General features: G+C 45.3%; 1 protein-coding gene across 1 annotated transcript in view; it reads left to right on the top strand.

Moving 5' to 3' along the window:
• The window catches only part of auts2a (activator of transcription and developmental regulator AUTS2 a), a 352,564-nt gene that overhangs the window by 301,486 nt on the left and 35,703 nt on the right, over positions 1–15,375 (top strand). The window contains exon 6 of the mRNA XM_028594839.1: positions 3,705–3,753. Within this exon, the coding sequence (XP_028450640.1) occupies positions 3,705–3,753 (49 nt within the window). The remainder of the gene's footprint in view (positions 1–3,704; positions 3,754–15,375) is intronic.

The raw sequence follows: 15,375 nt of genomic DNA, 5'->3' as shown, positions 1-15,375 counted from the left end.
AGCCAGCCATGTCATGCTTTTGAAGCCGAACCACGACAAGCTCTTAATGTTTCATCACAATCACCGCTTCAAATATAAGAATCCCTTTGATCTAATTACATGTACCCACAGTTGGTACATTTGCAACTAATTTTAGACATGATTTACTGCGTTTCTGTTGCATGAACCGTGGTACTCTACATAATGTAGTTATCAGAGAGGTTTTCCCACAGCCTATGAGCAACGGTAAGCCAGAGGTTAAGTACTTTATGAGTTGAAGTTGTTCGATGCACAATGCATACCATACATCTGTGAAACATACAAGGGTGCATAGCAGGAACATCTAACTTGATGAACACATGCTGATGCAGGCTGCTCTTTCTCCCAGGCCCTTTGTGACCACAGCCTTTATCCTCTGTAACTGAACCAAGTGGCTGCTGGACTTACCGGCCACCTGAGGCCAATCCCTCCCACCCCCCTGATGGTACTTCACATTTTTTGTTCTGTATGTCATCAGTGTGTCCACGAACAGCTATGCCAAGCCCATTGTAGCTTGATGTAGATGAATCATTTCCCGCCAAATGTTAACTTGTCAGTTTAACCAGCCTGAGTGTCTGACTGCAGTTTGGAGGAAAGTGCTGTTGTGTTGATGTGTGAGGATTTGTTTTACAACTCACAGGCGACTGTATATCCCATTTCCCATGACTTTGTGTTTGTATGGCCGGTCCCAGCCCGCCAATGGACCCTCGGTCTCTCTTGTTACCGAGGGAAGGATTAGCTATGAGCTAAGTCTGTTTCCTGCTCTGTGGTTGCTTGGGCTGAACTGTCAAGGAAAGACTTTTCATTGTACATCCATTGACCTCCCAGCCAGTGGGTTAATGCTCATTAGACAAACGATGCATGGGTTTGTACTATTGAGAGGATTTTCCAGGAATGTCCAGCATTGGATCAGGATTCGCCCAATATGAGAGATCGAGGCAAAGAACGATGAGCGCTGTTGCTTCTCGGGTTAATGTTACTTTCAGGCCTGCAGTGTGAATCTTAACAGGATAGTGTTCCACCTTAAATCTGTGTGATCCCTTTTAAATACACACTCTATGGCATTAATACTGGGAAACAACCAGTAGGACCCTTAGAGCAAGACGCTGAGCCCTGCCAGCTCCTGACAGCTGTTTTTTTGTGACCCTGGGTGGGCAAACTAAGAAAAAAGTTTTTTGGTGAAGTGATCACAAAATTATAGACATGGTAGTCATGATTTATGTCTGCAGTGGTCAGTGGAAGTGGCTTGTAAGGTCTGTCAGGGTGGGCCACAGAGAGCTCAAAGCTCAAATTGAAGGCTGAATGACCCAAAGTGCTTTTTATATTACCAGCTGACCTCCCTTCAGGCCAGTGCAGTGGGAGTTGATCCAACAGGAAGACCAGCCTGTGGGCTGCAAAGGGGAGCATGCTGCTCATAGAGGAGCGTTTTGTTTTTCCTCCCCTCATAGAAGCAGCACCCTACTGGGGAATTCATTAGGGGCTGACATCATCTCACTCAGTACAGAGTGGAAGACAGAATATCTTTCTGCCTCCGCTCTCCCCTCCCTCCCTCCCTCATTTCTCTGCTCTCTCTCTCTCTCTATCTCTCACTCTCTTCCTTCCTCTCCCTCTTATCTGGCCTGGTGCGCTGCTGTCTCTCCTTTTGCGCGCCATTTACGCAAAAGGTAAAAGCGCAGATGTGCGCCTCTGCAACCGAGCTCCAAGCTGTCCAGAACCCCAAAAGACATGCGTGTGTTTGTCTTCTGAAGGAGCTCGACTGAGGTTATATCCAAGTCCGCCTGGAAATCAGGAAGTGGGAGGACCCGACCGTGAAGCCAGCAGCAGCAGCAGCACTCAGGCAGCCAGTCGCTGGATGAATGGGAGTTTGTCTGGTGCTTGGTAGCGGATGGGGAGAGGCTCTTGTGTGCCCACGACCCGGGATTCTTCAGAGAGCAGGGAAGACAGGCTCTGCAGCTGAACACACATCGACAGCGGGCTTATACCTTGTGAAGTTTTGCTCACTGCCTGTGTGATTTGGCTCCGTCTCTGTCTCTACAGAGGGAACTGGCCGTGCGCTTTGTTGGATTGGTTCGCTCCGTCGGACGCAGCCCCTCTCTCTCCCTGCGCACCGACACACAAAACCTCCCGGATCCTGTTGGTTACCTCTGACGGATATTTCCGACAGGAGAATATTCGTGCATAAAATCACATTGTGTCCCGAGGAAGGAAAGAAAGGTGGATCAGGGGATTTTTTTTCTCTCTCTCTCTCTCTCGCCGCCTCAGTGCTGTTGCAGAAGCTCTCCGTGGCGAGACACATGGTTCCCTTTGTCCAAAAGGCGCAGTAGCTTTGTGGTCGGCTTTGGATTTTTTGTCTTTTTCTTGGAAAGGTTTCTTCTCTCTCCGCATGGCTGTCCTCAATTTGAAGGGAGTAGACTTCGCCGCCTCTTGTGTGGATTATATTGTTTGAAAAGCAGAATGTGAGACGCGGCCATATTTACCAGACTGAGAAAGTAATATCCCGACTTATTTGCCTTCTTGCTAACCTTGCCACATCTAAGGTATGCGCGCCGGCTCTGAGGCGCTTATAATATTCATATTTTTGTGTGATCGTGAGCAGAATGGTCTGAGTGGAATTTTCAGAATGATAACCATTTCCGTTCCACCTCTCTTATGCTGTCATTTATTCTGCAGTTTCATTGTTTACATGCTGTCAGTGTTGCATTAGTGAGTGAATCCCTGCTTCATGACAAGGTGGCTTATCTAACAATAAAACAACATGCATTTAAATGTTCATTAGCACTTTTTCTTTTTCAAGTTGTATTTTTGTTATTACAATACTTCGCGTCTTCCGCAGCCTTAATAACAGACAGACGTCGGGATAACAGCCATGAGCCGCATACTTAAGCTGTTACTAGACGCCTATAAGGTTATTAAATCACAAGGAAATGGAACCCTGCTACCCATTAACCACATTTTTTGTTGTTCCGAATTTAGCATAAAAAAATAAAAAAATGTATTCAGAGAAACCTGTCATGTGCAGCTCAGCGGGTATTGTCCTGTTTCTTTCGTCACTTTGAAATACATTAATCTTTCACCTAAATGTCGTGAAATATATTTAATCTGCGACTCAGTATTTTCACCTATAAAAGACTTTTGTTATTCATGTTTAAATCCCATCATCACGGCACCTATGAGTGATGCCGTTGGTGCTGTGCAGAGAGGATGGAGCGGTGTTGTCACGGAGCAACAGTGCCCCCAAGTGGCGGGAATATGAAGAGCCGCTTGTTTAGTTTCAGACCGGGTTTGATCATGATGCTCAGGTTACCCAAAAAATGATAGCTATCATTTTGGCCATGACAGGATACCGACACTGGATATGTCTTGGCTTAAAATGAATTACATTTTGATCTTGAAGATTGTTAAAATTGGGAGCACAGATCAAGTACAAATCATTAGATATAGCCTATATTTAAACCACATCATACATCTCACAGAGGTGAATTCAGGATTAAGGTTTACCCCATAAAAGGAAAGTTTGGTGACGTAAGTGTAATAATTATTTACCATAACCTAATACTATCCTCTCAGTCAGCAGTCGTTGCGCTGCACTGTCCCCAGACGTGCTATCTAGCAGCGGGTTTGGACATTCTGGTGGAAAATTATATAGTACTGTGTTATATTTTTAATTCCAATCTCCTCTTTTCCAGGTCTCCGATGCCAGCTCAGAGAAATTTTTCAGCACAGCTGCAGTTAAAGGTACAGACATTTTTTTGTTTTACCGTGCTGAAATGTCAATACCATGTTCAAACTGGTATGCATTGTCCCAGTGTGGCGGTTGTCATGTTTATGTACGGTGGTTTAAGATAATGCAACAGCAATAACACATCACACCCACAAAGCTGATTCAATTTAACCAAGGTGCACAGTATGAAATATATATATATATATATATATATATATATATATATATATATATATATATATATATATATATCTCGACAAGCAGACGTGAAAATCTCTCTGCCAGTGTTTCATGAGATGGAATCATTAAAGTGTGCAAACTCAAAAGGTTATTTAGGTTGTTGTCGTTTCATATATGTAAGATGTTTTGGTGACACTTTGTTGCAAATGTGCTGAGATGCACCAGGGCTTGTGCTGCAGTCAGAGGAGGAGGAGGATGTACTAATGCTGCAGGGACTGAAGTAAGTGCAGGAGAGGCATCTGTTTATGGCCTCAGTGTGCCAACACCACATGTGACCTCATTATCAAGTCACTAATTTGCTGTTAAAAGCAGCCCCATTTTCTCTGGCTCGGGGATAATGGAGGTGCCCCGCGTGAATGGACATTCCTCTGTAATGGGGGTGAGTTACCATGCAGGGCAGGACGGAGGCTCGTAGACGAGGGTTATGATCCCTTCAGGGCCCAGGCAGGAACAGGGACTATTGCTGATGATAGGTCCCCCCACCCCTCTCTCTCTCTCTCTCGTAGCCCTGCACTCTCCGCCACACAGACCTCCAAACACATTTCCCACATTCTGGCCTTTGATTCCCTCCAGGGCTTGATTTGTGGCGTCCATTGGGAGGGCTCAATGGCCATGCTTGACAGGGAGGTTTCCTTTTGAACGTGCTTCTCTGTGGACTGATTTGGTTCCCTTGAAAGGATTAAGGCCCCCTTTGTGCAGCCTAAATCAACAGAGGGCCCCCCCTCTCTCGCCCTCTATGAAAGGACCTGACTGGGGAAACAGTACACAAAATACGCTTTCTCTCTGCTGCATGATAGTCCACTCTATTGGCCCCTATTCCCATTTAAATAGCCCCTCTTTTCTTTCCTTTTACCATCTCTGTCCCCTCCTCTTCTTCTGCCATATGCTAATGCTTGCCGCTATTGCTAAAGGCCAGTAAAAGAATCCAGGTGCAGGGGGAACCGGGACCACTGGTATTTTAATGGAGAGTGTTGTTGAGATTCAAAGAGTCGGGTGGGTTTTTGTTGGAGGGGTTTACCATTACTCCAATGCAACCAAACCCCAGTACAAGCAACGGCGCCAACAGATAAGCGGAGAGAGGCTCGTTTATGGGACGAGGAGTGTCAATATTTGCCAAAAGGCATATGCAAAAAGACTCCGTTTGTTTGACTGTGCACGCGCTTTCTTGTTGATACACATAAAGTGCTCTTTGGGCTGTAGGGTTCAGCCTGAGGCTGAGAAAGCCTCGGCAGGCCATGATAGCAAAAACAGCTCCCAAACAAAGCAACAGCTAGTTTATGTAGCAATGGCTGCTGTCCACATCAGTGAAATTAGAGCAACTTGCACGTGTTAATCGATAGTTTGCAGGTGTTGAAATCTAAAGACAGTGGCATAAGAATACAGCTTTACTCACGATTCAGAAAAATGTCGTAAACATGCCAAATATCAAATGCTGGGAAAAGACAGGTTTTTGAAGAATAAATCAGGCTTTATTGTTTGCATAAGAATATACCAAACAGCTTGATATTTCTATGACAGAAAGTATATTATTCTTGGTAGATGAGCCAAAAACCTAATTCAGACTCTGTTATTATTATTATTAATAACATTGTGGCTGATTGGGAGAAAAGTTAGACACATGAATATACCTTAAGCCAAGGTATGAGAAGGCCATTGTAATTCAGCTGCTGATGTGTAGCTTTGGTAATGACTGACTGTTGGCTTTTATTCTCTGCAGCAAGACTAGAAACAAGCCCAGGGCAACCTCAGGTCTCTTTGAAGACTTAGTGCTGGTCCCTCATCTTTTAATCTCACAGCCTTCTCACCTACTCAGTAATTACAGTGTATTTTTTTTCATGCTCAAGAGCCATGATGTTTTTTTTTCTCCTTTCCGCCCAAGGCCTACACTGCATTTTAAAAAGAAAATCCATCTGATGAGAATGTGGCTTTTGTGTTATCAGACGTTGATTTGTTTTCTTCCCCTCTTGTGTCGGCTTCACCTCGGGGCCGTCGGTGTCAACTCTGCATAGTTGTCTAATGTGGAGCTTGAAGTCAGCATCACTCACTGCTGTTTTTCTCCCTCCTTCCTGCTCACTCTGGGTTCAGTTTAGCCAGGAATGGATTCCATTAACTAAGAGTCATTAAATGTTAGCTCTAATTACCGCGCTTGTCAATGTGCCTGCAGGTGTCAGCCAGCTAACCTGATTCATTTGCTCTGCAGGAGAGTAAGCACCAGTCAAAAAAAAGACGTGGTGTAGTCTATTTGCCACCAGTGAAATAAAGTTAGCTGTTTCCAAGGCGCCGCAGGTAGAAATCGGTAACCAAGCCTTATTAAGGCTGTGACTGCTGTCCAGGGAGTGGATTGTAGTGCTGGGCTGCGCAGATACTGAGGATGACAAACCGTGTCACCACAAAGGCCCGCAGACAGATCTATCAAATGATTAAAGCTGTGTCCCAGGGCGGTAATGTCTTGTCACCCGGGTACATTCCCATCCTTTATGATATTGTCAATCCACAAGCTGTCCCGGGGACAGAGCGCAGTCATTGGAGAGCAGAGACTAAGCTCACTGCGCATTGTTTGTTGAGCGAAGATTAGGATAATGCTGGATGACATTTAAAAAGCTCCGCAGTGGCATTTATCAAGAGTAGGCTTGAAAATGTTCTAATCGGTGAACTGTGGAGTCTGGTGTGTGGAATCTATTTAGAATAGAAAAGATGTTTTGGACTAAAACTGCAAAAACTAGACAATGGAATAAGTAATGCTACAATCTTTAAGCATTTTTAATTGCACATTATCAAAGTCACATTTTTCAGTTTCAGGGTGTAGCGAATGAGCGCTGTAGATTTTCATTTGGTAGATATATTGGATAAGCTAGTCCCTCGTGAGACATCTCCTGCAGCTGTGTCTACGATGTTCAGTGCAGGGGTGAATTGAGGTGCACAGTGTAGTGATTCTCAACCCCCCCCCACCCCCCTTGCACAACACTGATTTCACCATGCTTTACTGGAGTTAATGTGAAAATGAAGCGGTGCTACAGCGAGACCCGGGGCTGGCGCCAGCGTGAAGAGCGCCGCCTGTGAAGTGTGTTGGGCTTGAGTGCGTCTGTCACCAGGGGAGAGAATAATGTGCGATGCGGAAGGTGTAATTGGCAGTGCTGATGGCATTGTTAAAAAAAAATAGTGTAAAGAGAAAAGCGGAGGTGAACTTTTGTGGCAGATATCAGAGTTGAAGAGCTCCCCGGATTGTCATAGAGAGCTCCGCTGGCAGCGAAATTGCCTGTGAGTGTATTACTGCTGTGTGGGAGGGAGCTGAGAGCTTGTTTTTCTCTCCGCCTCATTCTCTCTATGTTTCCTGAGAGGTGGACTGGTGATGGAGCTGTGTGTACTTCCAGGCTGTGGACCGCCACCTGCTGTAATCTCAAGTGATATAGAAAGCAACAATCACGGCACAAATCACCCAGGCAGCTCCCTAACTCATTCAGCGGACTGGAAAGAGAAGGTTGGCCTTTCACAGCACCAGTGTTGGTTTCTGCCCCAAGCTCCCTGCGCTGCCCCTGTGCTGACCTCGGCCGTCTGTGTGGGTGTGTCAGGGAATCAGGGCGGGCTGTGGAACTTGACCTTATGCGCAGTGGAAAGATGACCTGACTACCATTGGCCTGATGAACTGGTGCAGTCAAGGACGGTCTCTTTTTTCCCCGCCAGGAGCCGGGAGGCCACAGAGAGGTCGTTGCCTGCTCCCTCCAGACACAACTGCTGGAATAATGCAGTGTTGTTTTGGCTCAAACACAAGCTTTAATTCAAATCAAAATGCTCTTTTGATATTTAATAACCCTGCATGTTTTTAGAAATAAGACAGGGATCTGAAGGATTTGAGTCTGAATGATGGATCACTGAAGCAGACTCCAGGCGTTCCCCCAGTGGTCTTTGCTTCTGTTGGTTACTCATCCCCTGCTAGGAGCATCTAATGTTTCTCTAAGGGGTAAAGGAAGCTCAATATCCTGTGCTGCATAGAGGCCCCCCCCCGCGCTCTTCCTCTCCATGGCTGTAACCACAGAGAGAGAGGCTGTATTTCATGAGCATGAAAGGGGCCGCTCAAGCCATGCCTCATCTGCTGACACAGCCAAACAAAGGTTAACAAATCAAGGATAGCCCTGGCTGATTTACTGCCTCGCTGTGGCAAACAACGGCCCAGCCCCCATGTCTACAGCTCACATTTACTGTCTGCCCGCAGGCAGAGAAATATGGCAACATTTCCAACTGTACATATTTCAAAATCATCACATTTCAACGTATTGATCCCATTACTCTTGGTCTAAGCTGCAAAGGGTTGGTCTTCCAGACTTCTTTGTTTAGTTTTAGCCTAACAAATAGACTCTACTAAGTGATTCTGTGACAAAGAGATTTGTCAGTCAGGTTTGTAGCCAAGAAAGAGCACAATCAGACCACCGTGTATACTGATTAATATTTTTATTTTTTTACCACAATTGGTGTTGTCTTTTTCTCCTCCGTCATCTGTTACAGTCATAGCATATGCAACCAGGTCCTATTCTGGAATATCTGGCAGATACCTCAGTCACGTAAATGCTGAATGTGAGACCACGGGTCTAGTTGGTGCCCACTTGGCAGAAGCTTGTTGATTGAGGATCACTTTTAAGGACATGTTGTGAATGGGTCTGTTGGTGCACACACATACAGCAGTGTGGGCCAGTCTCCTGCACTCCACTCCAGCAACACAAAGAGGTCATTTAGAGTTTGTTCCCCGAGTCGCGAGGTTAGAGACTAAGTAAATCCATCCATCTTAATGCACTTATTTCAGCACCAGGAGAGCTGGAGGGAGACTGTGTAAACACTCCGATATCCGACATGCCACGCTAAACCCAAAGAGCCTGGAACCCATCAGGCCAAAATTAAAGGTCTACATCTCAAACACAAACATTTAAATGGGCTGCACTCCAGAGATCAAAGTGAAAGGTCTTAGTTTTCCTGCTGGCCCCCTTGCGTCTGCCACACTGAGATATGTGGCGGTTTAGCAGCCAGTCAGGGTTGAATGGCGAGCAACTGTATACTGTACATGTCTGTTTCTCTCAGGTCTCTATGGAACGCTCTGTGGCATATTTTTTTGTTGTTCTAGGTAAAGTAGAAGGATTTATGTAAGCATGCTCAGTTTATTCAGAAATCTGACTTGGCTACCAAGACAATATTGAGGATTATAATGATAAAGACACAATATTTCTTTGTCTTTGCTGATTAAAATGTTGTTAGATGTTTTGGCTTGTACTACATGCAGTTTTATTTTAAAATGTATGGTTGTGACAAAGCTGCAGGTCCTGTAGGCAAACAGATAAACACAAGTATTTTTGAAAGCAAGCATGATGCATTTTTTTTAGGTGTTTTACTGTCACCATGCCCTTGACATATGTTGACGATGGACCAGTGGAAGTGGATGGAGGTGTTGAAAGCACCAGTCTCTTCCCAGGAGAGGTCCTTCACCAGCATCCACTGATCCAAAGTGACAACAGCCACTCTCCTGCCAACTTTGCAGCATTAACGGGGTCAAAAAACCAGCCGAACACACACACACACACACACACACCACTTATCAAGACCCAGCCATTCCCAGTGCACTGTTGGTGTGTTCAGGCCAATTATGCCTGTGTCAGTCTTTGGTCCCTGTGGTAGAGGTGACATTGCCAAAGAGGGAGAGAGAGCAGACCACTGTATGCGGCCTTATGGTGGCTTAGAGGTGTATGTGCACATTAGTGTGTGAGCACACGTGTGCATGCATAACAGCAGGAGTGCTGGTCTGGAACCATCTACTCTTCTATCTCTGCCTTTCCCCTTCTCAAGGTCCCCTCCTCCAGTCATTTCCACCTCGCCGCCTCTCCAAATCATCATTGTAGCAAATGAATTTTGGTCCTGGTGAATAACTTGAGGGCCTGTGTCCCAGAAATGCAGCATTGCAGCTTTGCAGACACATGCACTAAAAAGGAGATGGGATTAACACAGCAGATAAGATGTAACTGTTCACTGGGAAACGATTCACCCTGAGGTGTTGGTGTTGCTTTGAGCAGCATGAAGTAGGATTTGGTCTGTCTTTGAAAAATAATAATAAATACCCCTGATGAGCAAAGTTTATAGCACCACCCATTTGGGATTATATGGTCATGGAGAGTTTATTGGATAAACCAATGCCAGAAGGCCACCAATGCCAGAAGGCCACCGATGTTTCGATGTTAAGCATTAAATAATTTTTGGATTCTACAGACACGGCAAGGCGTTGCCATCATGTTTAAGGTTTATGTTTTTCCTGCATCAAATAAATGACCAATGCTGTAAGATGTGTAATCTTCAACTGTTAGTGTAGGAATCCTGTACAAGGATTAACTTTGTGTCTGCCGTCTTAAAGCTGCGGTGTTTTTTTTTTTTTTTAAAAGGGAAAAGGTTGGGAAAAGGAGTCTGTTTCTGTCTCCACTAGTGCAGTGCCATACGAGGGTCACTACTGTGGAAATGAAAGTGTAAACACAAAAAGCCGAGACAGAGCATGAGGACTCTGAGCAGGATTAATGATAGCAAGGCTTTAATTGCTCCCACAAGAAAAGAGGTTATCTTTTTTTACCCTCTCACCTTCTCTGAGCCTCATAAATATGCAGGGCAGAAAAAAAAAGCTCTGATGAGCCGCAGGGCAGATTAGAGAGGACTATAGAGCAGGATCCTGGTTTGTTAGCAGACGTTTTCAGATCCCTTGCATGTGTTCTTGCTCTGCACACACATTGCCTGGCTTTCGTTTGTCTCAGCCCATTTCCACAGGCTACTGACTACGACTAGGAGTGCTGGGAAGATGTGATGGGGCCGACCTTTAGTGTAACATCGCCCCCTGGTGTTAGGTGTGATCTCAAGCTAGGTTGAGACTTTTGAGTAGAGCAGGTGGAGAGGACATGATTGTCCTCATGATGTGCACCCGTGTGTAAAGTTATATCCTGGAAAAGAGATTTGAAAACATGTGCATTTGATATAAACAAAGTGTAACATAATGTTCCATTTTATCTCTATTCTTTGGTGCATCATCTCTGGCTTTTGGCCACCGTTCTTAGAAGGCTGCCCAAACCCATCAACGTCCATCGGACTGTCACCATCTGTTACAGATTAAGCTGCTCCTGGAGGGGGCTGTTTGATTTCGGGGTTCCAGCATCCCCTCTTTATTCCATGTGTCAGGTTTTACTGTAAACACTGTTGTACAAAAACCAAAATCTCAGAAGGGATTGCTTTTCAGGCCTTTCAAGCCAAGAGCAAACGTCTGGTTTAGCTCTTAGCTTGCTGAGACGGGGGCTCTGCTGGGCCATTTAGAGGCTCAAAGCTGGGAAGCCGTGTTTGGAAGCTTTTTCCCTAAACCCTACGCTCAGTTAGTGTTCAGTGTGGTGATGTGATGTATGAACCCCCTGGCCATGCCTGACACTAGCGAGCCTGTCTGAGCCCCCGTCTTCGCCGAGTAGGAGGCCACGCACAGAGGCCGCATTGTTCCCTTAAAGTAACCCAAGCTCAGGGCGGCCGATGCCCAAAGGGGGATATCAAGTTGTTCTCTCCCACCAACGACACAATCCCAGCTTAAGCTCCGAGGCTTGACGAGGGAGCAGAGAGGCAGCTGACTGTTTGGACGACGGGGCAGTTCAAATAAACAGCTCAAATCCCAACCAGCCTCCCCTACACTAACCCGCCAATTATTGCAGCCCCACAGCCATAGCTCATCACCCTGAAGCTTGCCAACAGCTCTCAGCTAATATGTGGGGTTATTTTGAAAAGCATGTTGATGTGGTTGCACTGAGGTTTCCTGAAAAAGAGGGGTGTGAGCAAAGATAAGAGGGTGAGAATTTAGCCCTGGTTGCATCTACCCGCTTCCCCTTTTGTGAGCGATGGCTAGGTTTACCACAACATCAACAGACCACACAGCATTTCCAGGCTAGAGGGAAGGGGGGAGGGGGAGTACAAGTGGATAGGAGAGGAGAGACGGCCATTAACAGCTTCGTTTCTGCCCCGGGTGTCCCGCTAATCCGACTGCAATGAAACCTGAGTAAGGGGGTAATGAGACGGCACTTGACACGCTCGCACTCACATGCACGTAGACGCGTCGGCCGCTCCTGTAATGCCGGAGAAGATTTAAGAAGAGAAAAGGCTACATGCAAATTGATACTTCACCAGATTTTCAGACATTTGATCCATGCATTCTTTCCCTTCTGGAATGAGTTTTTCTTTTACCGCTTGAACACTTGGGGTAGGCTGTATTGAATTTGATCCTTGCAAGCAGCCGTGTATGTGTGTAAAACCAGTTGGCCCCATTTGAAAGCGAGTGAAAGAGGCCAAGACTGATGACTCTCTGGGGACAGATTTCTCTTTCCAGCCCTCCATGCCTCTCTCCCCGGTGAAATCATGGTGGTGTCAGCGTGTCAGCTCGAGCTGTCACTCTCCTTATTGCTGCAAGCCAGTTACTCTCATACTCTGCCTCCTGGCTGAAGAGAGAGGGGGGGGGGGAGGGTGGGAGGAGAGCAGGAGTGAGAGAGAAAGAAAGAAAGAGGGCTTTTTCTGCACTAGAATGGGTGAGCAGAGCATCAACACCCATTGATGCAATTGGAGAGTCTCAAAACAAAGAAGGATAGAGCCAAGGCTGTCTATCACCTCAGAGGAGCCAGCTGTACAATTAACCAAACACCCCCCATCCCCGTGGGCTGGTTTGGTACAGTCCGTTGGGCTTAGCTGACAGGCTGACAGGGCTTCATGGAGGACAGGACAACACTAGAAAACATCCAGGCAGCGGACATACGGTAGAGCTGCAGTACAATGAGCCTCAACCAGAGTCGCGTTGGACCTGTTGACTGGTAGAGTGTGTGTATGTGTGTGTGTGTGTGAGAGTGAGTGAGTGAGAGAAAAAGAGTGAGAGGAGGTGTTTATGAGTGGGTGTGGGTTTTTATGAGCATGTGACTGTAATTGAGATTTAAGCATGTCTGTGTTTGAAGTTTGTTGGCTCAACAGGCGTTTGTCTATTGTTCCTCTGAGCTGCCACAGTGACTGACAAGAAACACATGTTGCAGTGCCAGCCAGTCTGTTGTGACATGCTTAAGTTGTGCTGAACTTTTAGTATTCTGATATTCTGTGATGGTTGTTTTCGGACTCATTCCTTTTTTTGCTCTGGGTTAGTGATTTGACGCGATAGTTTAATTAACATTGTTCCGACACTGTGCTGAAAAGGTGCCTGTGCATTGCACCCGTTGGGTGATACTGCAGGATATGAAGCTGTGTTTAGGCCAGGAGCGCAAGTCAATGGTGGATCATAACAGCATTATCTTAGAATTCCCATCACATACCAACCTCTAGTCAAAGCATTTTGCTCGTTGCCTAATTCTGCTTGAATTTCAAAAGCACCTTGTCTTATTGAAGGATAGGCCGAGATTGGCTAGTCACCAACACAAAAATAAGAAAGAGACAGACACAGTTCTATTGTCCAGCCTGGAGCAGAAATGCATATCAAAGCAGTTGGGCTGCGTAATGGCAACGAAGCATACTAAGCGCTTTTATTTTCGAGTGGGAGTCAATGACAGTTTATGCCTCGAGTTGTGGTCTGCAATGGCTTTCAGCTGTAAATGTCTGCACATAGAATGATGCGAGGATGAGGGATTTCCAATTATAAACAAGTTGTAGATAGGGCTGGGCGATATATCGATATAAAAAATATATCGATATATTTTTAAATGAGATATGGAATTAGACCATATCGCATATATCGATATAGTTCAAATGTGATCCTTGCTCCCATAGATATATACACAGATGTCGTCTTGAGGTTCTAAACATACGTCAAAACCGCCGCCATCTTGGAACAGGGGTCCGAAGCATTCAGATCAACGCTAAAGATGCCGGACTTTTGTACTGCTTAATTATGTTCGATAGAGGAAATGAAAAGAACAAACAGCAATGAATAACATTTAACAGGTGACAATGTGTTTTATGATTTATGTATGCCGCCTTCGACCAGCAATCTGAGCTCCGGCGGCAGCGGGAGGCAGAGAGCTCCGTGGCCGGCCGCAGCGTCTCTTCCCCCGGGAAAAACACAGCTTTGCCTCGCTGCTGCGCCGGTCCCCGCTGATCCAGATCGGACCAGCCAAAGACAGAGTGGTGATCGGTAGGATCTTACACGTAGTCCAGGACGACCTGTATGTCGATATCGGGCGGAAAGTTCCAATAAGTTTGCCGGCGGCAGGCGGACGGAGAGAAGCTACAGCGGGCAGCAGAGACCGCTCTGCGGCTGCAGGATCTGGAGCTCAGTGCCCGTTAAAATGACATGTAACGATAAATACATACAGAAATAAATAGTGGAGGAATGAGCCTGGACATTTCAGTCTGTTTTAAACTTCACCTTGAAGCAGAAACTCTTAGTTCAGAAGGGTGAAGTTTCCGTTTGGACTCAGATCTGTGAACCGATCATAATAAATATTCTTTGTATTAACACATTAATTAGTTTCTTTGTTTTGTAGTCGATAGTTCATCTTTTAGTTTACTTAAGTGGAAGCAGTATCAAGTGGAAGAATGGGACTATAAACCTAGGCTTACAGGCATGAGGCCTTACATTTTGAACAAAGTAGATTATATTAATATCAAAAGCTTAATTGACCTTTGGAACGAATCACAAATATGGAGCTTTGATTTCAATAAAGGTACTCCTGTTATACAGTATTTAGGTTTACATTTTATTATTTGAACAGCTGAGCATTTAATCATGAACCAGGTGAAGAAACCGGTTTATTATTTATTTGATTTTGCAACTGTTTCTATGAAACTACTTGTGACATGTCATATTTGATTTTGGCTTTGACTGAACATTTGCTCTCACTTTGCGGAAAAAAATATCGGGATATATATCGTATATCGATATTCAGCCAAAATATATCGGATATGACTTTTGGTCCATATCGCCCAGCCCTAGTTGTAGAACAGTTTTCTGCACTTCGCAGGATCTGCACACTGTTCTGATACTGTACCTCCCAGCATATCAATTTAACAAAGCAATGTTTTGATCTAACAGAACTTTGTTATTTCACAGCGAAGATCTCAAATTGTGCCTTCAGTATGTTTTTTTGTTTTTGTAAATATGTTTTATTGATTTTTAACAAGGTTAATACCCTATTCCCACACACCCCCTCACACACAGGGTTATAGGGTGCACGGTACATCCATTTGCCAAACCATCCATTTATTTTTTTTGACCCAACACTTGTATTGTAGAGCTTTTTTTAGGATGTGAGCACTCTACACACTTTACTTCAGGTAGCAAATACTACCTCTTAAAGGTACCCTGTGCGACTGAGTTTTTGATCACTGCTAGGGCTATGGAGCAATGTTTTTATGAGGCCTCGGTTGCTGCTGGGTTCATG

Source organism: Perca flavescens, chromosome 13 (assembly GCF_004354835.1).
Source record: "Perca flavescens isolate YP-PL-M2 chromosome 13, PFLA_1.0, whole genome shotgun sequence".
Lineage (NCBI taxonomy): Eukaryota > Metazoa > Chordata > Actinopteri > Perciformes > Percidae > Perca > Perca flavescens.
Note: the sequence above shows the minus strand (reverse complement) of the source record. Positions and strands in the feature narration are given on the sequence as shown.